Source organism: Pelecanus crispus, chromosome Z (genome assembly GCF_030463565.1).
Source record: "Pelecanus crispus isolate bPelCri1 chromosome Z, bPelCri1.pri, whole genome shotgun sequence".
Classification (NCBI taxonomy): Eukaryota; Metazoa; Chordata; class Aves; order Pelecaniformes; family Pelecanidae; genus Pelecanus; species Pelecanus crispus.
In genome coordinates, this window is record NC_134676.1 from 44,576,013 (window position 1) to 44,599,834 (window position 23,822).

Genomic DNA, 23,822 nt, shown 5'->3' on the forward strand with positions numbered 1-23,822 from the left:
TCCCTCGGTTTATTCCTGCGAACCGAGAGTTTTGGTGGGTGGCTCCCCCCCCCCCCCCCCCGATCTCTCCTATACACTTTTTCTATTTAAAAAAAAAAAAACAAACCCAAAAAATCCCACAAACCACAAAAGCCAAAAAGGAAGGGGAAAAAAAAAACAAACCAGAGGGGATGCGGCATATTCTGGTGAAAGGGACCGCAAACTATCTTCCCTGCCCTGGCCATAGGCATGCGAGCTTGCTTTGCCCTTCTCAGTAAGGTGGCTGGAAGGAGAAAACACTGAGCCTGCAGAGGAACGAGCATTGTGCTGTCTCTAAGCAAGCGCTGGAGGATTAGGAAACCGTCATTAATAGTGAGGAAGGTGCAAAAAGTTGGTTTTCTTTTCTCCCTCTTACCCATGCGTTGCTTCCATCCGTTTGCCTGCAGACGATATTCAGCGATGGAGTTCTGTAGCTTTTCGCCTCCAATCCTTTTGCAGCTCTGTACTAGTGGCGTCCACATACGTTGCCTGAGAAAAGCTGCGAGGGCTCTTGCTGAGCAAAAAATTTTGGATACTGGTCTCGTAGATGACAGATCAGGGGAGAAAAACCTTCTAAAGCTGTTTTGTCCATCTCCATATTTCCCAGTCCCTGTTGTTTCTGGATTGTTTCCCATGAAATTTTTAATGTAAAAAGATACCGGAATATTTTCCCCAAAATCTATACAGATTTTTCACTTGTTTTCATTCTCCATCCTTCTTCTCTTTTTCAGTTTCCTTTAGAAACGGTATAAAAATAGCATGAAATACTGTGTGATTTTAGATTAAATGCTAGCCTTTGGGCTACCTGTCTGCAGTTTGATGAAGTCAATTTGCTGCATTTCCTTGCGTGTGTTTGTGGAAAAAGCTGGAGACATTCATTTCTACTGCTCATATACGGCCTACCTCTGGTAGATTTTTAGGACTTATGATAAAGAAATAGTCTTTCTGAATTGTTAGAGCAGTTATTGTTTCAGATGTTTGTTTAATAGTCTGCGGATTGCTTCATTAAAAAAAAAATTGCTTTGAGTTACGCATCTCTGCTCATTTTCGTAGGCATTGCTAGCCTTATTATCCGATACTTTCAATTTGGAGGTAAGAGAGCAATTTCGCCCTAGAATTTAAACTCTGTTTAAAAGGCCAGGGGAGAAGACACATATGTAAATACGTATTCCAGCCATGATCAACTTAAAACATGTCTAGTCATTTTGCATTGCTGCTTTTGGTTTTCATTTTCCTGTGTTTTTTGAGCATCGCTGTCTTTACAGTTCTTTTCAGTTTTTACTGTATCATTCTGTGACATTGCATGTTGTTGTGTTTGGTGATCTAAAAATAGTTTTGAGTCATGGATTTCTCAGGAGATGCTGTTGCACGTATTTAAGATGGTCTTTTCATGCGTACTTTTAACATAAAACACAGAGGCCCTTTAATTAGTTTGTAGGCATAAATTAAGTATCGGACTGCAGTAGCTGTCACGTTACTTCATTGTGGGAGCTCAGTAAACAGTAGATATGTGGGGAAGCGGTTCTAATGTGGTAGATGCAGATTGTGGAAATGTTTTTTAACACCGCACATCTTGCTTTATTCTAGCTAAGAAACAGGTTGAAGAGGCTGGGGCATTGAATTTTACTTGGGACGTTTCAGGCCTGATCTTTCTCTTATGTGCTCTATAGATACAGGAGCACAATTCCATTGGTCTCTGGTGGAATTACTCTTGGTACAAATAAGAGTGAGAAGAGCATAAGTCAATTAATTTTTGGTAATTTATTCCCATTTATTTCCTGCGTGTCTGTTGAAACCAAGCCTTCATTTGTTGCTTGCGTCCTGCTCTAGATGGGGAGTGGATCCCGCAGTCCTAGGCAAACCATCCACAGGCGCCCGGGGGCACGTGGGCCGAGTCAGGATCCTCACCTGAGCCATGTGCACTGGGAGTGCTGGGGTAACCGCGTGGTTAGGGTGGGCATGTGAAAGCCGTGGTGGTGCAGAGGGTGGGCTGCCGGCCAGGTGGATGGCACCGACCAGGCAGGATGTGAGCGGGCAGCGAAGGGCTTCCCCTTGGCGGGAGAGAAGGCTGGGGTGTCGCTGGTAGGAATAACAGAGCTGCCGTCCCACACATCTGGGCAGCCTCCACCGCTTGATACCCAGGTGCTTCAGCTCTGTTTCGGCATGTAGGTAAATTGTGGCTTAGAGCTCAATAAATACTCCTCCCAGTCCAGCTATTTCTTGATTCCTGGTTGGATCCCCCATCCGAATCTACCGAGAGCAGCAGAGAGGCTTCTTCACAGCAGCAGCAGACCACTTCTGCATCAGCCCTGTGAGGGCCAGCTGCTGAAACTTGGTGTGGGAAGGCATAAGACTATTTATGCCTGGTGCTTTTCTTAGTCATCTTCCTCACTCTTTCCCTTCCTAATTGTTTTTGCATAGTTTAAGGTGAATAAAAGACGGATTTTGAAAATTCTCTGTCTCTTACGAGATTTTAGATTTGTCCAACTGGCTAGGGTGCCGACAGGGGCTGGTCTTTATCTGGAAAGCATGTGCCAGCACTAAGATTGCTTATCATAACAGAGCTTAATCATAATAATTGTTTGGTAGTTTTGATATTATTAGAGATAAATTGAACTCTGGAGTGAGGTCCTCCATTAAAATCATGGTATCAGTCATCATCATTAAGAGCCAAGGACCAAGAGTGGTGAGAGCAAAATGAGTACGTAAGTATTGTTAAATCCGTGCATTGTAGGCACAATAGCAAATAAGTAGTCCTTGGTGAGATCACTCAAGCAAAAAAATATTAATAGGATAGTAAATGAGTCATTTTTGAAGTGTTAAGGACTTCTTGTAAAAGAACTGGTCTAATGTTTGCTCATTAAGTAAAATGTATTGTTAGTATATTTCAGTGTGTATGACTCTTCAAAGACTTTGATTTCAAAGTGTCTTCTTGCAGTGCAAGTATATTCCTGGCCTAGTTTCACACTTCTGGTATCAGGTCATTAGTATGTTGACTTATGATTATTCAGGTGAATGGGGTTTGAAATTAATTGGTGCATTTCAGGAAGAACTGCTTGCCAACAAAATAGTAGGTGACTTTTAAGCTCTTGCCTATTAAAAGAGAGGTGATTGTGTATTGCGTACATTTCAAAACCACAAAATAAATTTCTAATGCAGTTATATAAAGCACTCCAGAATTGTTAACAAATAAGACACGATAAGTAATTTACAGAGTAAATTATTTAACAAGTCATGTGAGCTTGTGCTAAAAAAAAAAAAGGCATGTTTAAATTCATAGGAAGATCAGAGCTTTCATTTTGGATTTCTAGGCTGTTGTAGATTTAATATGATATAAAACAGTCCACAAGGCCCCTCAACCCTCAGCCCCTTCCTCCTCAAAACAACTTCTGGCTGTGCAGCATTGCTATGGCTTGGCTGGACTGAAAAGTTATTTCTGGTGACTTGGAATTGTACAATAAGACACGAGGCATCAGGCTACAAATTATTGAAGGGGTTTTGGACAGTAGTGATATAATAGCTGCTTTTAGGAATTTGTCCCTTTTTTTTTTTAAATCTTCCTTTAAAGATCTGGGTAATTGGTTAAGGTGAATTGAAAGTAACAGTTATGAAAATCAGTTTTGTAATTTCTAGGCTCTAAAAATACTCCAATTATCACAAAGCATTGGGGTTTTGTATATACTGGGGTTCTTTTTTTGCTCCCAGGAAGCCTTTTGTATGGATTGTTTTAGTCCTTGCCCTTCCGGTTGATGGGGACTGATGGGGCTCCTCGGGGTCTCCATGGGGGCTGTCTCCAGCAGGCTGAGACGAAACAGCTCATGCTGGAGGAGGGCAGCATCCTTCAGGAGGTGCTCAGCGTTGGGCTGGCACAACACTGCCTCTCCCTCTACGTCTCTGGACACTCGAGTTTTAAGAGAGGTTTGGGATTTAAACACTAAAAGCCATTTGTATGAATTCAAGGATTTGGTCTTGAATACGTTGTTTTCAAGAACATTCCACTTCTTTCCATACTAATGAGAAAACAGAGGGCCTGGCAGTCCAGCCTGCGATATCTTTAGGATGGCATTTTCCAGATTTCTCAGGTTCTATTTTTTCTTTATTATTTTTATGCTGACAGCATAAGGGAGAAAGTAGCTTAGTAAGATTCTAGATCCCAAATCATTGTAAAGCAAAAACTTTTATGTAACCAAACAAGGGCCTTATTTCTGCATTTTGTATTTAAAGTAAGAGGGGACACTGCCCCTACCCCGTTCTTTTTGGATTGCAGTTCTCTCTCTCCCATTTGTCATCTGTCACTGAAAGAATGTCTAACAATATGTCAAATGAAGGTGGCCATCCAAATACCTTGTCCAAGATGGATGAGCGTAGCAGGTAATGAAGAGCAATAAAAGATGAAAAACGGAGGAGAGAACTCTAAAATTGTCTCAGTGCTCTATTGATGTTAAATGTATATTTAGCTTGTTACATCTGTTACCTCTCTTTGAAAACTGTCCTTTAAAAAGTGGAGCACTGATTGTATGACTTTATTAATTTTCTTGAATTTCAAATGGAGAAATAAATTCATAGAGATTTGAAAACCACATCCCTGTACTGCCTGGGATGTGAATACGCTCTGTTACTGGACGCTGTTTGTGTTTGCTAAGATCTCTTCATCCAAATGTATGTAGGCACATAGCTGCTATTAAAATAAAATATAATTGGATGCACCTTAGTTCCTGTTCTATTGTAAGCCTGTATTTTCAGAAACTGCATAAAGCAAGCCAAACTATTCCCGCTCCTGAAATATGCATATGGAGATCCTGTTTCTTACATAGCTACTATTAACCATAACATTGCACAACTGTAATGGACTTATGGGAAAGGAGCCATGCCATGGAAATTCTGTTGTGAATATGCAATTTTTTTTATTTTCCTGGAAGAAAATGACCTGCATTGAGTGTTGATCATCGACAGAAGTTATAGCTGAAACTTAAATACATTTAATACCAATTCAGCTATTGTTGTTTCTGGCTTGTGCTGTCATAGCTAGGATACGTTCTTGAAGATCAAATTTCAGGTCAATATTCTTTAGTTCCTAGACAAGGCCTGAAGAAATGAGATTTTTTTTCAGAAGTAAGAGAAAGTGGAACGAGGCAGGCCCAAGGCATTTTCAGAGGCAGTTTTAAAGTCATTGTAATCTCTGAATGGTGTGACTTGAACCAGCCTTTTGCTAAGCCTGCTGGTCCTGATCCAGCAAGGTACTTAGATGGCTTTTATTTCAGGGGGAAGCTGAGGCTGAGATTCTGGCCTTTTTGAAGTCAGTGGCAAAACTGCATGGAATTATCATTTCACCAGGGTAGAGTAGTTTAGAGGGCACATGTGAAGGATGAGAAGAACTTTGATTCAAGCATTCTCCTGCCTGCTTTAAGTTTGGAAGAGAAGGGGCCTGTTGCTCCATTATTTGATATGATTTTGACTTGTGGCTTTTCTTGGATCTCAGGCGTTTTCCTACTGTGTGAAGACTAAATATGTTGAGGCAAGAGGAAGTTGAGATTGAGTATTTTAGAGGGGTCTTTTACAAAATATTGGATAATTCTGTGTTGAAATGAACCTGCACCTCCACGTGCAAAACAGCAGCAGCCGCAATCACTGTAGGAGCTTGTGCTGGATCCATAGAAGATATACAGTTCACTGTATACAGTTGTCTGATGTATAAATAAAAGAAGGGCAATACATTAATCAAAGCGTGTCCATTGCTGAGGCAGAAAAGCAGTGAAATGGCAACACTTCTGAGTTCCTTATGGAAGAGTGTCGATAGAGCTCTAGTTGGGGCTGGGCAAGTTACCTATTTTTCCTCTTTGTTTCACAGGTGAGCCAAAAGAAATCTGCCAGTTTTAGATTTAAATGAAATTATTTTTACCTTTTTTATTTCCTAACCATACATGTAAAAATAAGTAAGGCCGTATTCAGCAGATATCCTGTGAAGTGTGGTGTCCCACATAGCACAGTCAGATGTTGTATTCCATATGAAGAGTGTACAGAACGTGACTTTTCCCATTCTTTTGCAACAACTGTCTGATTTTCGGAATGCCAGATGGCACAGCGAGCATATGTGGATAAATCATGTGCACATACTGGGCATGTCAGACTTCCTGGGCATGGACTGGGAGACTCTTCACAGCATGTGCTGCGGGTATCATGCACTGGACTTACTAATCATGTCTGGGACTGTCCCAGGCCTCAGCATTTAAAACCTGGCAACTCCCTATGAACTGTGTAGCGAAGGCTCTTAACTCAGCTGGCTATTCTCCTGCCAGCAATGGAGAGCCCGCTTCTTCCAGGAAGTGATTCAGGAGGCTAAATTAGGTTCCTACTGCAAATTACCTGATGGAGGCATCCCCTTCTCTGTCTGCTGAGTATAAGAAAACTTTGGGGACTTAGTTCACTGGGGTGAGTGGAAAAAGCGAGACCTTCCTTTTAGAGAGCAGCGTCATGCTGTAGAGTAAGATGTTTGTGTGGTCCCAGACGAACCGTTTCAGCAACACATGTGGGGAGCTGCTCTGCTTGAAGCAGAGCATGGGTCTGAAGCAAGGTCTTGCGTGTCAGCATCTTAACTACTATCCTGTATGGTGTACACATGTGGGCTTGCCTCAGTTCTTCCTGTCTGAGTCACCTTACTTGGTGTGGAGTATTTACACGTGCTTTTGGGTCAGAGAGCAGGACAGTCTGTTTAGCTAAGCAACTGTGATGCTTATTTGTGTAGTGAGACAGCTGGGTCCTGCTCCTACTCCACTGAGTCGTCAGTTGCAGCAAAAATTAGAACAGCACGAACAGGTAAGGTTGAGACTGCTTTCTCTGAGGTTGCTTTATAGTATGGTACTGTCTGAGAGACTGGAATCACATTCCCTTAGGGAGAGGAAGAAATTGAACCTGGTACTCCTGGACACTACTGGAGCATTATTTCCAACATTTCTTCCAAATCTGTGGTCTTCTACCTCACACAGACATGTCTTTTTCTTTCTTTTTTTCTTTTTTTTTTTTTTTTTTTTAAACAGATGAATCTATTTGGTGAATAATGGTCTAGTTCAGGAAAGTGAAATCCCTTAACCCCCCCCCCCAAGTGGGTGAATAGTCTACTGCATACTCATCTCCTACTCCCCCCTCCAGTCTTGCCTCTTCCTAATTTTTAGAAACAGGTTTTCGAACACATTATGCATACTGTGATCCTCACCTGGTAAACTTGTACACACTACTCTCCTTCTGGGAGCAGTTCTCTTGACTTCATGGGACTAGCTATGTAGCGTGCTTAAGCATATGCCAAAGTATTTACAGTTTAGAGTGGCAGCAATACAAGTATCTTTTGAAGACTGTGTATTGCACACGTATTTATACATACATACAAAATTTTAAACTTTTCAGGTTAGATTCAAATAAATTTACAAACATTTTGAATTGGCACAAATCCACATGTGACATCAAGGCACCTAAATAGAAAAATATTAATGCTGGATACTACTTCTGCACTAGACATCACTGCAGATCCCAGACCATGTTTGTATGCAGCGACTTTCTTGTTGCCTGGAGCCTGTGTCATTTGGGGGATGTGGACCTAGGTGGCACAGCTGCAGAAATAGATACTGCTTGTCCTGGAGGTGGGCATGGGTGGAAGAACGACTGTCGATCTTCCCTGCCCTGAACGTTTCTCCCAACCCTCCATGGCATTCATGTCTGCATGGAGACAGGGCAGTTGTTCCTTCTGTTTTCTTGGTCTGGTTGTATGCATAGTTTTCGCATGCTGTATAGAGCACTTCTGCATATTCTTACGACTTTTAATGAAGAGTTTAACTTGAAGCAGTTTTGCTCTTTACAGTGGGTATCTAAAATGAAAGGTTTAGGAGGTGAGAGTCCTAACAGCTGGAGGTATCATCAAAATGTCTGCCTTACCTTCTATAATTGCAGGTGAACACTTCATCACACACATCCTGGGGCGGGGGGAATGCTGCAAAGGTGTGTAGGCTGGAGGAGTGCTGAAAGGCATGTGCAGCGTTGTTGTGTGGTCATGAGAACCATAAGGAGAAATGGGCTGGCAGAGGAGAAAAATACTACTCTACTCATAAGCAGTGGTAGGGACAAAAGCTGTAAAGGTGAATGAACAATGCTACGAAAAAAGTGGTGGGTAAGGAGAATGCAGCTTTGCAGAAATAGTGGAGTTTGAAGACTACTGTTTGAAGACTACTGTAGCAAAGATTGCAAAAGAGGTATATGCAGGGTTAGAGTTTAGTTTGAAGGAAAAATGGTAGAGAAGATGATCTGACACTTGAAATGATGTTAAAATAGAAAATTAATGCTTACAAAAGAGTATATTGTCCTAAAGTATAACAATAAACACATCCATAAGTCGGTTTGTAAGTAAAGTTGATCTCACTCTAGAAGAGGCAATATGTATATGTCAGGCAGCAGAACGAACAGAAATACAAAGAGAAACCTGAAAGACAGACACAGGACACTTGTCTGCGTGTACCACTGCAAGAGAGAATTTCCCCCAAATTAAATTTGCCAAGTACAGGAACATGGAAAGTTATGGAAACAGTGGCAGCAACGTGGCAGTCAGCATGAGTATTCAAAATACTCTGGATACTAACAGATGCGCAGAAAGTGTAATAAACACATCATTATGTTAATATATGCAGTGTAAGTAAGAAACTACTTATATTAAGTGAAGAACAGGATTCCTCAAGTGAAGAGAAAGTGCCTTTTTTAGGAATGCTAATGGAAGAAGCTATAAATTCAAAAGATTGGCCAATTAAAATGCGGAGAAATGGACTGTACAGGACAGAGAACAGAATGGAAATAAATGTGATAAAAGAAAGTGAAATAGGGAACTGTGAAGAGCACATAAATGTGGAAGAGTGAAGAGTGCCTCTGAAAGCCTTTAGGAAAGAAGCAATTTTAATGCTGTTGAAATGGTCTCTGAAAAATGCATTGGTTATAAATAGTAAGATTAGTGTTGACATACAGAAGGTGGCAACCTGTTCCGGGCCTAGAAGAGTGAGGTAAACATTAAGAGAGTCAATACTATGGAAAGTCAAAAAGATAACTTGTAACCCTTTTGGAATGCTTTGGTAACATAATGTGAAGATGCATTCACGTATGTCTCCCCTTAAAAGGCAAGATACAGCTTGGAGAAGACACAGATCTGTGATCAGGGCTATACAAGATGTTTCACAGGTCTTGGGAAAGAGGCTACGAAATCAGTTGTGAACCATGGCAGCAGATGGTATCATTTGAAGAATGGAAAAACATCTGCCAATTGGGTTCTCTATGTAATAATTGCAGAGAAAAAGGGTAAAGATTATGACTATGTGTAGACTCTCAAGACTTTCTGAAAGAAAATTTTTGCTGGCTTATGGAAAGGGGAATATTGTTTCAGATGTCAGGAGTCAAATTATTCAGCAAATTTCACGCATTAACAGGATATAGATGGATTTTCCTGGATAGATGGCTTCAAGTTTTGCACTTCATCATGTGAAAGTACTACCTTTTGATCTGTATTTGGCATGAGGTGTATTGCATGCAGTGAATGAGACAGTGGACAGTATAGCAGGTATGGACATATGTCTTAATGATCCAGTGAATATCAGAGCAGATTGAACAGAGTGCTTGACATTCCAAGAGCTTGTTATTTAAAACTGAATAAAGCTACGTATTAATGTCAAACAGTGGAAATAATATATGTGGGGGGAAGACTGACCTCAGAGGGTTCTTACGTTGAATCAAAGAGTCAGGGAATATTGAACATGTCAAAACCTGGAGATAGGAAAAAGATTTAAAATGTTGTGAAGCATACTTATTTATGTCAACAAGTGCTTATCTAACTCTGAAGGATGTGCTAACTCAGTTAAGACATCCCTTCCACAAAGTCACTGCCTGAGCACAGGCGCCTGGAAAGAAGAGAATCAAAGGTTTTGGCATCAACCAAGATGCTTTAATGTTTTGATTCACTGAGGGACCTAAAAAGATGCATATAAAGGATGGTTAGGAGCAATCTTACTGTACTGTTATGGAACTGATGTTTTGCCATTCTTGTTTGCATCAAGGCCAGTGACAGCTACAGAGGTGGTATATGCAAGTGCTGAAAAAGAGAGTGGTTGTGTTACCAGTCTTCGAAGAGTCACCATGCTAGGTGGTTCTGTAGGAGAAAGAAATGTCACATATATTTGTTTATATTTATTTATTCCTTTGAGATGCCCTTTCTTCCTTGCAAGCCAAATGATAATAAAAAAAAGATTAGTCTTACGTCTGCTTTCTGTCGAGAATTAATGAAAAGCCACATTCACTACTCTCCTTTTGTATGTTATTTAATGTGTCATTTTTAGTGTATATGTTGTAAAGGGACTGACTGTACAGGAGTTTAAGCCTCTTCCTAACAGTCTGCAGAGATGATTTCATACACAGTAAATGAAACATGTTTTGTAGATAAGAGTAAGGTCAGTGATTAAGACATATCTTTTTGAATAAATAGGTTATTGTCTGGCCCACTGATACTTTTTTCTCACTATATCAAGGAATATCAACATTTCCAAAACATCTTTGCTAAGGAAAAGCTAGACTGTAGCTGTCAACTGTCCTCTGGAGAAATGTCAAAAATTGGTATCTTGGTGAAATATCAAATGTACGAAATTCATGGACCTCAAGGGGGAGGCCAGGTCTCTGAATGGAGAAAATAGTTAAAGAAGCTTTGCGTGCATTTTGGGGAAAGTAATTCTGAAGGTGGAGCTCATCAAGGGCGTGAATCTTAAATCTGGAAAGCTACATGAAACGTCTTGGAAGTTTACTTGATTTGGTAGTCTGCTATTTGAAGAGAACAGAACAAACACCTTGAAGCCAAAAAAGAAACATAAGTAAGCCCAAGGGTGCATTACGTTTCATTTCCCCTGCCTCTAAATATAGCAACTGTTTCCTTAAACTCTGCATTGCAGGCATATTCATTTATTTTTACTTTTGCCTTCATGTTTGCACACTGTAAAGAGGGAACTAAGGTTGGCTGGCAAACCGTGGACTTTCCATTTTGCAGGGACTTGTAGTCGTAAGCAAGAGTATGGATTTGCTCTTGCAGTACCAAAACAAGATTGGGATCTCCACTGAATTCCTGCTTTCTCCTGCTTTAAGATGGTGGGTTGGTGCTCATTGTTCAGGATGACAGCTTTGGAGAAGCAATGCCCGATGGCAATTGTGTACTACTAATTGGATACTACTAACTGGATAATCATAGTATATTGGCACGGAGCAGAATGTCTGAGCCCTGCCATCTCCTGGCAGTTGATGCAACCACACATCAAGAACAGGGAATTCTTGAAGGTAACAGTGATCTGTGATCTTGGCTGTGAGATGCTGAGTTCCAGATCGCCCTGAACAGTGTGTACCTGATGTGGGTTATGTGTAGTGAAGGATTTGCTCAAAAAATAGGCGTGCCTGTGGCTGTAAAGAAAGATCCCAGAGTTAATTATGTCAGCTCCAGGGCTGCTGTACTGGCACGTGGCGAGCTACCTCCTGTATTCTTCTGTGACTCATGGTTAAATACTCTAAATGGGAGAGAAAAAACCCCTAAAGGATGACTTAAGGAGCCTGTGATAGTTGCAAACCATTTTTCACTCTTTGTGAAATACAGAGTGATTCACAGTTTAAAAAAAAATACCACCACAGCACTTGCTCAGAATTTGTCAGGAGAAACCAGACAGCCAACGAATCAAGCACCTGTTTGTAAAATTGCTGAATGCTAGGTAAGTCTACAGTGGACTAACTCGACCCACTGCCTCTTTCCTGAGTTACAGCATGCTCTTTTAGCAATAGAAATTCTGTTTCTTGAGGTTGGCCTTATGAGTCTGGCACTGATGGTACCAGATGGAGACAGCAAAATAGCATAAAATAATTGGAATAAGCCTGCATATCTGTAGAGAACTTCTCGCTTGTAGGTGTCTATATCGTGCTCATTGCTTGCTGTTAGAGGTTCCTTCCTAGGGGGAGCTTGGTCCTATGTAGAAAGATTTCTTGGTTGAGCAGAGATTATATCATTGGTCCCTACATCTGTCTGAAACCTGGCATTCCTGATATGCAACATTGTGTAGCTCTATGCTTCATTTTAAAACTATGTGAGTTCACACCCCTCGAGCATTATTTTAAATTTGGTTTCAGAGGGGGGCTGCGAAGGAAACCCATTTGAATCTGCCAAGTTTCATCAAGTATTGTGTCAAGCTTACAAATGTTGCATGATTTTGACGCATAACCATAAATCAGCCCAGGTGTGCTGAAAATGTCCCTAAGTTTTAGCATACCTTTTGATGAACTTGGTCTGACACTTGAGTTTGTAAGAAAATACAGCACTAGGGAACTTTGCAGTGTTTCATTGTCCATGTTACCATACAGCTCTCACAGTAGTGTAGACTAGGGACATGTATGACCTGTCATTAAATGGCAATTCATCTACTGACAGTTCAATGTCTGGAGTGTGCTGCCTTTTTCCCTGAAGATTTAATGAAAAAAATAACTTGGAGTATAAAGTTGTCCCAAAATTAAGAAACATTTCACCAGGGAATGTTTATTAATTTTAAAAACTTTTTTCCCATCTGTACGAACTAGAGCTAAACATATAATTGATTTATTTTTTGGAGTGTTTAGAAAATATGTTTCCCATAAAGGGAGTTTTCTGGCAACAGAAGTACTTCTGGAGCTGAATTACAGTGTTACTTGCTTGCATCTATGTTGTTAAGACTAGCGTGCGCTAGTTTTCCAGCATGTCCTTATAGCTCCAAATGGACTAGTATGCCTTAACATACATTAATCCAGAGGAAATAGAGTAAATCAGATAAGTTAGGAAGGCATACTTGTGCTGCCCATTTTTTTTCAGGTTAAGGAAAAGATTTGAAAGTTAGAGTGAAATCCTTTTTTGAGCTATTGAGGCAGAAAATAATCTAGACCGCTTTAAAGACCAGAACCTGCTTTCTCTTCATGCTCTTGCAGTTCAGAGGTTGCTTCACTGACATTATAAAGACTGTATCCATAGTCTTTCACATATGTAATGAGCAGAAGTGAAGACCACCCACTTAAAGGAGAACTTATTTGGAGGAATTAACTCTTTTACGGTAGGATTTAAAAATATCCTTTCCAGAACATTACAGAAGTGGTGAAGTATGAGTGTGTGACATTATCCAATAGCTTCTGAAGTGTGCTGAGATGAATGTGTTATTCTAGGTTGCAAGGTGCAGTCAGTAGGTGTGTGATTCTGAATGCCTTTATTGGAATTAACCAGTAGTTTACAAAGGGGAGATGAAATTAAAGGCCTGAAAACAAATACTGTTTACTGATGACTCATTGAAGGAGAGGCAGAATGCTATAGTACAATCAAGCGAACAGTATTTTAGGCCGCTGAGGGTTTGGTTTAGAGGCAGCAATTGGTATTTGTGAGCTGATAAGTGTGATCCGGCTGGGTACTACCCAGCCAGGTTTTGGTGGTGCTATGCTTTGCTGCGGTGTGCTTCCAAGCTCCTCACGTGACTTCAGCCAGCCATGAGTCAGGATGTTTTTCTTCTGTGCTACAACAAAAACGTTCAGTTAAAGAACAGGGTGGATATTCTTAAGGGCAGGCAAGCAAATTACATTTCTCAGCGTCACCCACTGCAAGTCAGAGCTTTTAGAGTATTAATGTTTGATGATAAGTAACATCAAGGTAGAGTAGTTGTGAAGAAGGTAAAAATAGACTTCATTTAGGGATAGGTTTTATTTCAAACCTTCCTCTAAATTAAACAGAAGAACAACTTCCCCTTACCGTGTACAGCTACAGTCATCGTACTCCTGTATTTCTCACTGCTATGAAATAGCTGCAAAGGCTTAACTTAAAACAGACTTGTTAAGCAAGTAAGGAAGCGTAAGAGGACGTGACCTGCTTATGGTGAATTACATCTGTCCCCTCTTTCTTCAAGGATTTCCAACTGCGTGAAATTTGCTTTACTGTCATGTTCTGTACTGAGAGTGTTTTTACAAATGTATTGCAGAGCAGTTATGAGTGATCATTTTGAGTTAGTTGCACTTAGTCAGAATTTCTTCTGAGTCCCTAGTTGAAGTGTGGTTATGGAAAATCAGTGGTTTCTTTTGGTTCTTTCAGTTAGGAACCGGAATCATAAATCATTCACCATAAAGAGACTAATATCAGCTCAGAGTAAGGTATGCCCCCCCCTTTTCTTTTCAGGGATGCAGTAGGAGAAGGAAAGAAAAGATCATAAATTCTTGCTGCTTCTTATTCCCAAATATCATCCTTTTGGTTTGTTCCCTAATGGACCAACGCTGATCTTTTTATATAGATTGTGTGCTCACACTCAGATCTTTGTCTGATGTAAATTGTGGTAGCTTCATTGACTTCAGCAGAGCTGAGCTGTTTTACACTGGCTGAGGCTCACCACAAGATGTAATACACTAACATATTTCTGTGCGACACTGTAAGTTATGTCAGGGTCTGGAGCTTCTTGTAGTGGGAGGTTCTGGTTAAATGTTTTTATGATTAAAATTGCAGTGTCAGATTTGGATGGGTGATAAGTGCGTTTTACGCGATGGATTTGCATTCTGGCAGTGTTCGTCAGCGGTTTTTTGATGGCTTAATCTTCAGCTAGTACAAATGGTTGCTCAGTTTCTTTTCTTTTACTCTTCTGAGTCTCTTCTCCCTCTGTGTTTCTCTGTCCTTTTTCCTCGATTCCTGCTCTTCTGTGTTTTCCCTGTCTCTGTCTGGTCTTGACAGGATTCTAGTTGGTTGCACACTGAGGGCAGGATGAGGAAGGTAACTTTGATACCTCTTTCATAACTTTATTTCAGCATAATGAGGTCCAAGTGACAGAGAAGGTGATAATTAAATCATGAGTTCTTCAGGGCAGGTTCAGAGGAAGTATGATCATTCACTTGCAGGACTCTCAGGTGGAAGAATTGATAGTCTTTTATAAAAACTACTTCATTGCTTTTACTTGGCAAAACATGTAAATTTACCAACCAACAAACAAAAAAATAGGTTCATAAGCCCCAAGAGAGTAAATCAGATTGCCTTAAATAATCCAAGGAAGGAATAACAAAATATGAAGGACTCTATTAGCTTGTAATGTGTTAATCTTATCCTAAGAAGTCCTGCAGAGCAGTCAGTGTCGTATGATGCTGTAGTAATGTGTTTTGTCTGGAGTCATGCATTGTCTTTTTACTAAACTTCTTTTTCCCAAGGGACAATGAATCCCATTGGGGGAACTTTTTGCTTTTCCTGGTACTTGGCAAGAGCATAGCCCAAGTCAGCTTTGCAGCTTTGGAGGACAGCCCAGCCCAACTTTTGGGATTCTTAAGCGACTGTTGGGATGTGGGCATACAGTGAATTTCTCTAACACACCAGCTGAGGTAGATGGGTTGCCTTTGGGAAAGCAATACACCTTTCCAATTCACCAGAATTCCCTTCAAATAAAAAAAAATGCTTAAAATGAAGACAAATTTTAGTCTAGCAAAAAAAGTCTCTTTCTTTTTAGGGAAGCCTGCAGCTTTGGTTAGTTTTGGATGCTCATGAAAATACAGGTCCATCTCTGTTTAAGTTTTTCTGGGACTGGGGTTCTCTTTTGAAATGCATGGACTCTTTAGTAAGGCATCTCTTACGTCAGGCTTACTTTTCTGCTGATAATGTCAGTTGAATTGCCGTTTCCACTGATTGTTTCTTCCTAGACTGCATGATTTACTTTTGTGAAACTTTTTTTCTTGCTGCAGAAGAGGTAACAAATTATATATCATCCCATGAATTATCTGTAAAACATTTTAATTTCCAGTCTGTAGGATGTCACTGGTTATTCATAGATCTCACATGATGATAATACAAAGGACCGGCTTGCATGCCCACATCCTTTTGGGGTTCAGGCAGATATTTGTGGTATGTGAGTGGACTCAGTGCTTTGGTCTACTATGACAGTTTCTCTTCCCTTAATTTCCACTTGTGTATGTAACATCATGAAGTACAGCCTTCCTTTCCTCAGTTTTCTTATTGCCATACCTTGTAAATAGAACTGAAACTACTTTGTGGCAGGGAGAAAATCAGTTGAAAAAGTGATTAAGTTAACAACATGAGATAAAAGACTAGGGCAGTCCAATCCCCCCCTCAGTAAGTGGGAGTAACTCCACTGCCAGCATTAAAGTTGGCCCTTTTGCTGTTGTGAAATCCATGAGGTAGAGAGGTGTGTCCTGGAAAAAGGTGACACTGAATGCAGCTTTATTTACTGTGCCTTCAGGGTGACTTGCTTCTCTGATGAACAAGGCTTCATTTCCCCTGTGTAAAACAAGTATTTCTCCTCCAGCCCTGTCCCACAAAGTACCATTTAAATGATGGGGAAGATTTTAAGGAGCACTTTTGCTCTGCAGATGCTCTAACTAGATCTTAGCGTTAATTGTGATAGGACAGCAGTCACTTCTGACTTTCAGACATCAGTGCTTTATCTCTGAACAGTCAAAGCCATGGAAGGATCCACTTTCATATTTTTTTCTGTCTTGCTTTTTCAACAGTTACATCGCAAACCAGCGAAAATTAGAAAGTATCAACGACAATGAAGTTGGATTTTATGTTGGACTTAAAAATCTGTGAGTATATAGGATGCATATTTTATAAAGCTATTTTTTCTTTATTTCTTTTATAGAAGTATATAGAGACCTCATCAGAGTGTAGGCCTAACTTTGTGTTATAGAGGACAGTTGTAGATCTTGAGGTTCAGCCTTGCTGAGGTTTCATCCACATTCTTATTTTAACCATTATTATCGTTATGCTTTCCATTATATTTTAAATTAAATATTCTAACGGTTTTATGTATTTTCACAGGACTGTGGTGGATTCAGGCTTAAGATTTGTGTCCCGTCAGGCATTTGTGAAAAACGTCAACCTACAATACATGTGAGTAAGGATAGCATCTGCCTTCTTAGTCAAAACTGCCAACTCATGTTAATTTATTTAATTGTTAATTTATTTCTCTCTTTCACCATTTCCTTCATAAAAGATGTTTTCACAAGACAGACTTATAATGGTCTTCTGTCATTAATAGACCCTAAATAAGATATTTACGGTAAGGAACTGGCATAAAATAGGACATGTACGGTAAGGAACTGGTGGATCATAAGAACATAACGTGGCACAGTAAAAAGACTATCCAGTTCATTATCCTGTCTCTAACAATGGCTCTGGCTGTGTCTTTTGTGGTAAGTAGTGTAGCACAAAGATTGCCTCTCTCAGCTAAGTGAGCTGGTGCCGAGGTTCTGATGTCCAGACTATGCATCACACTCAGTGACATGGGTTTGACTAGCTCCAGTCTGATTCAACGGGCTGAACATGTTTTATCAGCTGCAGTGCAGTAGTGTATACGTGGAGCACATCTAATGTAATTTGACCAGTGTGCGTGCCCAGAGACTGTGGCATGACTGTGAACTTAAGTCCTGTAAGGGGGGATGGTCAGAAGATTCACTCTGGAAGATCACTCAAGATCTGAACTAATGCACCCAAAGCAGAATATAGGAATGAGGTTACTTTCACACATAAATGCAATTTGTGGTTCATGAACTTCAGGAAGCAGAGTTGGTGCCTATGCAGCTTTTTGACTGTGTTTTTCTAGATTACTTACACTTTAGATTTAGAAAAGGCTGAACTGATCAAAGTTCTTTATAAAAGTACAGAGAAAAATGATCAGCTAGAATGAAAAACTTTGTTTCTTTTTAGTATAAGTACATGTCCCTGAAGGACTGTAGTCCCTTTTGGTGGGACAGACATGGAATAGCTCACTTTGCTACTTACATGGAAAACGGTGGATCTAGTCCTACAAAACACTGCGATTATGTGAGAGACTCAGTTCCTAACAGGTACCCTGTTTTAGCCAAGTATTCAAGTGTGTGTTTCAGTCCATCCATCTTTGTTAGATATATTTAGCACTTCACTTAACCCCTTGCTTTTGTTAAAGTCCTAATGAGATCGGGAATACATAAGACCAAACCTCGGGCTTGTAAGATACTTCCTTGTGATATGGAAGAACTGTTGAACTGAGCACAGGGCTGATTGCTTTGCTAATGAAATGGAATCACTTTCTGCACCTGTGTTTTCCAAAGAATGTCAATTGATTCATGTAAGGAAGTAGATGGTGAATGTCTGTATCTGCCTAAACAGTAACCGCTGTCCTTAATGCAGAACAGTCACTGGAGGAGTGTGAACCAGATCTTGTTGGCCTATGAGGCTTGCATATTACTTCATATAGTCATTAATTAAAGTCAATAGCTTTTACTATAATCAGCTGGTGATAGATCTTCTAGAGTGAATTTGTGTGTTTACCTGTGTAAAATTGTTCAGTTGTAATGGTTGTAAAAATGAAATTCCATAAAGCCAAGTGCATATGCACTGGCTGTGGAAATGCGCAGTAAGAACTTACTGGCTGAGAGGTGCATTTTCAGAGGAAGATTTAGTGGCTGTGCTGGGACGGAATCTCAGTGTAATGTGGTAGAACAAAGCAAATTCAGTCTGGAATCAAAAGGAATTTTGTGTTAGATTTTTACATATTTTCCCAGTTACCTTAGCTGCTGGGAAGGCATCTGTCGGAATACTGTATATGGATTAGGACACTGAATCTACCCGTCTTGAAAGATACTACAGAGAAGAGCAACAGAGCTATAAGGAGCTTGTAAAGCAAATAATTTAAGGGGACTCAGAGGCTAAGTATGTTCAGTCCATTAAAGAGAAGACGGAAAAGCAACATACATCTTCTTATCTTTAAAAGAAGAACAATTATGATGAGGAAAGCAATCAGTTCTCTCTGTGACCATGAGAACAGAGTGAGAAAGAATGAGTTTAATTTGGAGCAAGGTAAATAGATGCTTGGAAGACCGTCCCAGCTGTATGGGCAAGTAGGCACTGCAAAAGGTAACTGAGACAATTGTTGGGATCCTCTTGATAGGCTTTTTTCCCTGTTTCCTTAGGGAAGTGGGGTTCATGCAGTCACAAAGTGTCTCTGTCCCCAGTGGTTGCTACTAACCAAAACTTATACAGGTAAACAGGTTTTCTGAAAATGACCATTCCACAGAACAGGGAGACCATATTACAGTTCCCACTTAAGGGAAAAGTATCATTGTGCAGGTATGACCTGCAAGGCACTACAGAATCCATGTGGACAAGATGTCTTTAAAATACTTGAGCCACAGGCAGAGCTTCAGATGGAGCATGCAGTCAAATGCGGAATATGTATCTGTTGGTAAGCAGGCTTTACTAGATCTGTAGTTCATGAAGCTGCTTGTTAGAAACAAATTAGGCTGACTGACATCTGTTTGGTTGATGTACATGGAATCCTGATCCAGAATACTTACGTTATGAATCAGGAGCTTATCCAGTCTCATAATGTGTTTTCTTTTGGTGGGCATTTAGTAATGTTAGCAGGCACAGGGTAAGCCTAGATAAGAAGGAAAATATTAAATGGCACCACCTGCTCTATATGCACATGACAAAGCAGTAAGTATGGAGGCATTTTTTGCTGAGGCCGATCTATTATCCCTGCAAAAAATGCATTTGTTTGTTTTCTCTAGGAAGTCTTGATGCACACTAAAATGTTTCTGAAAGCCCCAGTGAATCAGTGCTTCTTGTCATCAGCAATAAAACTCCTGTTGACTGCACTGGGAATGAAGTGCAGACCCTGTTGTGGCTGGGACAGTGAAAACTATTAAGAGTTGAAATAATTTCACTTTTCAAGAGTAACCTCTGAGTACAGGTCTTTGAGAAGTCTTGCATTTTATTTTGAAACAAGAGTTTGTTACTACCCCATAAAGAAAACAAAAACTTAGACACTTTTCTGAAGACTGATGTAAGCGTATAAGCTTTAATTTTGCTAGTGATACTATTACAGTTTTCTTTTTCTTCTATGAAAAATCTTTTGATGTAGTTAAGGAGCTTTATTATATGAATGTAGTATTTATTTTATGAATCATATGAGAATACCAGATTATAAGGAACTTATTAACACACATTTCCTTAAGCCCTTTTTTGTCATTACCTTATTTTCTCAGCCAAACTTCTGTAGTCCAGATATCTTTCTAGAATTATGTATGATGAGATTTGAGTAATAACATAAACAACAGGAAAATAAATGCCCTAATAGGTATTACTTAAATGTAGTTAATAGCCTTGCTCATCTAATTCTGGTATTCTCATTGACCTTAGACTCAAATTAGTCAACAGTTGCATTTAACAAGCTATTAAACAGTCCCAGTTTAGTAGTGCTGTCATTTATAAACTTATCTGCTGCTAACAGTAATTCGAATGGACCTGTGTAATAAACATGCATGGTGTACTGTCAGTACCTTTAAACATAAAATACATTTCACAGCAAGTACATATTTCCAAAAATGTTAAAAAATAGCTATTGTTACATTCCAGGCTGTGTATACTTGCATTGCTGAATCATAGATTTGTGAGTGTAGTATATATACAGCTCTAGGTATTAAAATGTGTTTCTGTCTCTGTGATGTTCAGGTGTAGGTAAGGCAGTGAAATGAAACCATTTGAGATCTTGCTGCAGATTTTCCCTTGCTTGAAGACAGGGCTGGCTCCAGCCATAGGCAGAGCAGGCAGTTGCCTGTGGAGGGAGTCTGAGCGTAGCAAAATGGCCATTTCTTCACCTCTTCCCCCCAATTCTCTTTAGATCTGTTCCCTCCTCTTCCTTCTTGCCTCCCCTTGCCAGGACTGCTGTAGGCAGTAGAGCTGTGCCTGTGTTGCTAGCTGTGTGAATATTTGTGCAGCTTCTCAGGCTGCTTTTGCACTCCTCACATTGCCACAGGTTTGCTTTTAGCTGAATGAGAGCTAGGAAGTTTAAAGTGAGCTTGATGCTTGTGTATAAAATACAGGCGCGCTTTTGGCTGGATTTGGGTCCTCTCCTTAGGTATAGCTTTGGAGGCTCTGTACTCCTGACTTTTTTAAGAAAAAAGGCTTTAGAACCCCAGATGGATCTTCTTTGGGCTGCTCACCATGATCTTTTTGTGTGTAGTTGAATTGGGGAACTAATTTATATTCTCTTTTCATGGAAGTGGAAGTGTGGTCCTTAACTACTCTATAATAAGCCTGGTAGTGATTTTTTCACTTAACATGAATTAAAGAGACCGCAGCAGGCATCTCTATAATCAATATAAAGTGCTCAGTTTATGAAAAATATATATAACATTAAATTTACTGTCAAAGTATCATTTAAGGTGATAAATCTGTAACAGTGGTCTGAAAAATTTCTATTGAATTACTTGTCAACTTGAAAAACCTTAAAGCACTAAACTACATGGGAGAAAAGGCTGCAGTCTTGGAAGCACTAAATGTTTCAACTGATGATCAAGAATATAGGCACAGGAATTTTTTTTTTACTTTTCTTACCGCTCTTACTTCCTTTTCCTGGTGTGTATTGAGCACAACTGGTAAAATCTGAAAAGACAATTAAAGATATCAAGGTGGTTTTGGTTTTTCAAAACCGGAGTTATTAAAAACAAAATAATGACTTTTTATTCGTTTGATAGTTTTACTTAAATTATCAGTCCCATTTTCTCACTGGCTCACATGGAGTCATTGGTACCTGCACAAAACGTTCAGAAAGTAACATACCTGGTGATATTTGGACAGCAAGTCTGGCTCATGAATCTAAGCAAGTAAGGGCTATTCTTCTGCCTAAAGGTTTGCAATAATCCTCCAAAAGCAATGACTGGCCTGAGGCTAAGTGACAAGAAGATACAGCTATGGTAGCACCTGATACTCACAGTCTGCTGTCTGAGTTCATAGCTCTGAAGCAGGCAGCTCAGCACCTCACAAAGAGATGGGATGAGTTAGATGACCATGAGTAAGTGGGGTAAGGAAACATGTAAGCAGCCAGGAGGAGATTTTTAGAAAAGACGGTACTTCAGTCCTGCCTGTTAAGTAGGTGGGCTGTTATGTTCATGCTGCATTGCTAACAGCAAACCCTCTCCCAAAATCAGTCCTTATGCTTTTAAGATATTTTTTAAAATTTTATTTTTAAGGTGTTATTTTCTTAAAAGAAAAAAGAAAAACTATCTCAGAGGATGGCTGGGGCTCTTACGTAAGATGGTTGTGGCCCATTTTCAGATTTGTATTGTGATACTTCGGTATTTAGAAGGTGGTGGTGGTAGTGGTAGAGGGTTTCAAATCCCCTTTGATTTGCCTTGGTCTGGAATCAGAGCTTGAGCCTAGCTCTCCCATTAGGGTGCCAGGGAAGATCACAGAAAATGAAATGGTTTCAGCTGGACAGAGACTTCCATGAAGAACCCGTTGTCTGGTGGTTAGGGAGTCCTCCTGATACAGAAGAGCAGGGTCCTCTGCTGTGTGGAAACCAGGAGTCAAACCTGGTCATCACACGACCTGGAGTATGTTACTTCCCAGTAGAGTAGTGAGTGGCATGGACACCTGTCTGGAGGTAAAACCCACTCTGTATCTGGTTGTCCTTTGGGAAAGGTAGGATTTAGTTGCTGCGCATGTAGAGGAAGCAGGTGCATGCCTTCTTTGGTAACACCACAGGGGCATCGCATGTGCTGCTTGGCAGTGTCAGAACTGGAGGGGTTCTCCTGCATGGCAAGTGAAGAGTTGCCCGTGGAAGGATGGGGCTTGATGTGCTTCACATTGCCTCGGTGCTGGAGACAAAAGCCCAAATCCATATGAGGCTCCAACTTCTTTCTTTCAACTTCCCAACATATGGCTTATCCATATTAGGGAAAAATCATACTGGCAGTTTTTACTTAAACACGTCTTCTCTCCTATGTGCAAACTGTATGTTATTTTTGATATATCCCACCAGGGTCCATGAGACGTTTCCACCAGCATCTGCCATAGGGCAGTCCAGTTCACCTGCCTAATGAAATAGTAGCTGATCTGTTTTATTCTCACACATGAGGACTAGTTACTTCATAAACTTCAGGCTGTTGTTTGTCAGAAGGAATCAACGAGGAAATACAGTAAATAAAATCTCTTAAAGATTCTGTTCTAAACGTTTGTAGAAGATCCAACCTGTAATCTCTCTGAAAATTATCTTGTACTCAGAGATCAAGGACTGAAAGTTTGGGAAGTAAACACTGTGTTCCTTAGGGGAAGAAAAAGGAGGTTTAATCCCTTGGTTTTAAATGGTTTTAAATACAATGCAACTTTAACTATGGAGCCCCTATGGCGCCTTTATAATACCACATAAAACTCATGGTACTTTGGCTCATAACACTGATTTGCATTGTACTGCTGGCAGTTGTACAGTTTACTGCTCTCACTGCCTTTAATTGGTGGACTGATAAGACTGTAGAAAAAGTCCATTATTTTGCTTTCAGGTGGAGAAAGCAATTTTGTAAGCCTGGGAGGGGAGGAGTATTCCTGATTCAGATGAACATGTCTTTGCTCTGAATAATGGGAGAGGACCTTTCACTTAATTACCACTGGAAACCGTAAATGCTTAATTGACATAAAAAAGTCCAATATAGGCATTTTACAGTTTTCCTTTTGATCTTCCATGTGGGTGCATATTGTACATGCAATTTGAGAAGAATAACTAAAAGGCTCTGATGTGGATGTGTGCTAGCATGTGAGGAGGGCTTATGTGAGTACAGAGTTTGGTGCAGCATCAAAGAAAGGGATACACCCATTTCACTTATGAATAAATTGAGCATGTAATTAACACCTGGACTTTACAAAATACTGTTGAAACACAATTAAATCTGCTGCTTTCCTGCAATGAACAGAAATGCTAAAAGTGAAAATATTGACCCCTGCTGAGTTTGAT

The 23,822-nt window shown here is 40.1% G+C and overlaps 1 protein-coding gene across 2 annotated transcripts in view; it reads left to right on the forward strand.

Moving 5' to 3' along the window:
* The window catches only part of NTRK2 (neurotrophic receptor tyrosine kinase 2), a 202,823-nt gene that overhangs the window by 640 nt on the left and 178,361 nt on the right, over positions 1-23,822 (forward strand). For both annotated transcript variants that reach the window (XM_075725955.1, XM_075725956.1), the window contains exons 2-3: positions 16,561-16,635; positions 16,871-16,942. In XM_075725955.1, coding sequence (XP_075582070.1) covers positions 16,561-16,635; positions 16,871-16,942 — 147 coding nt within the window. The remainder of the gene's footprint in view (positions 1-16,560; positions 16,636-16,870; positions 16,943-23,822) is intronic.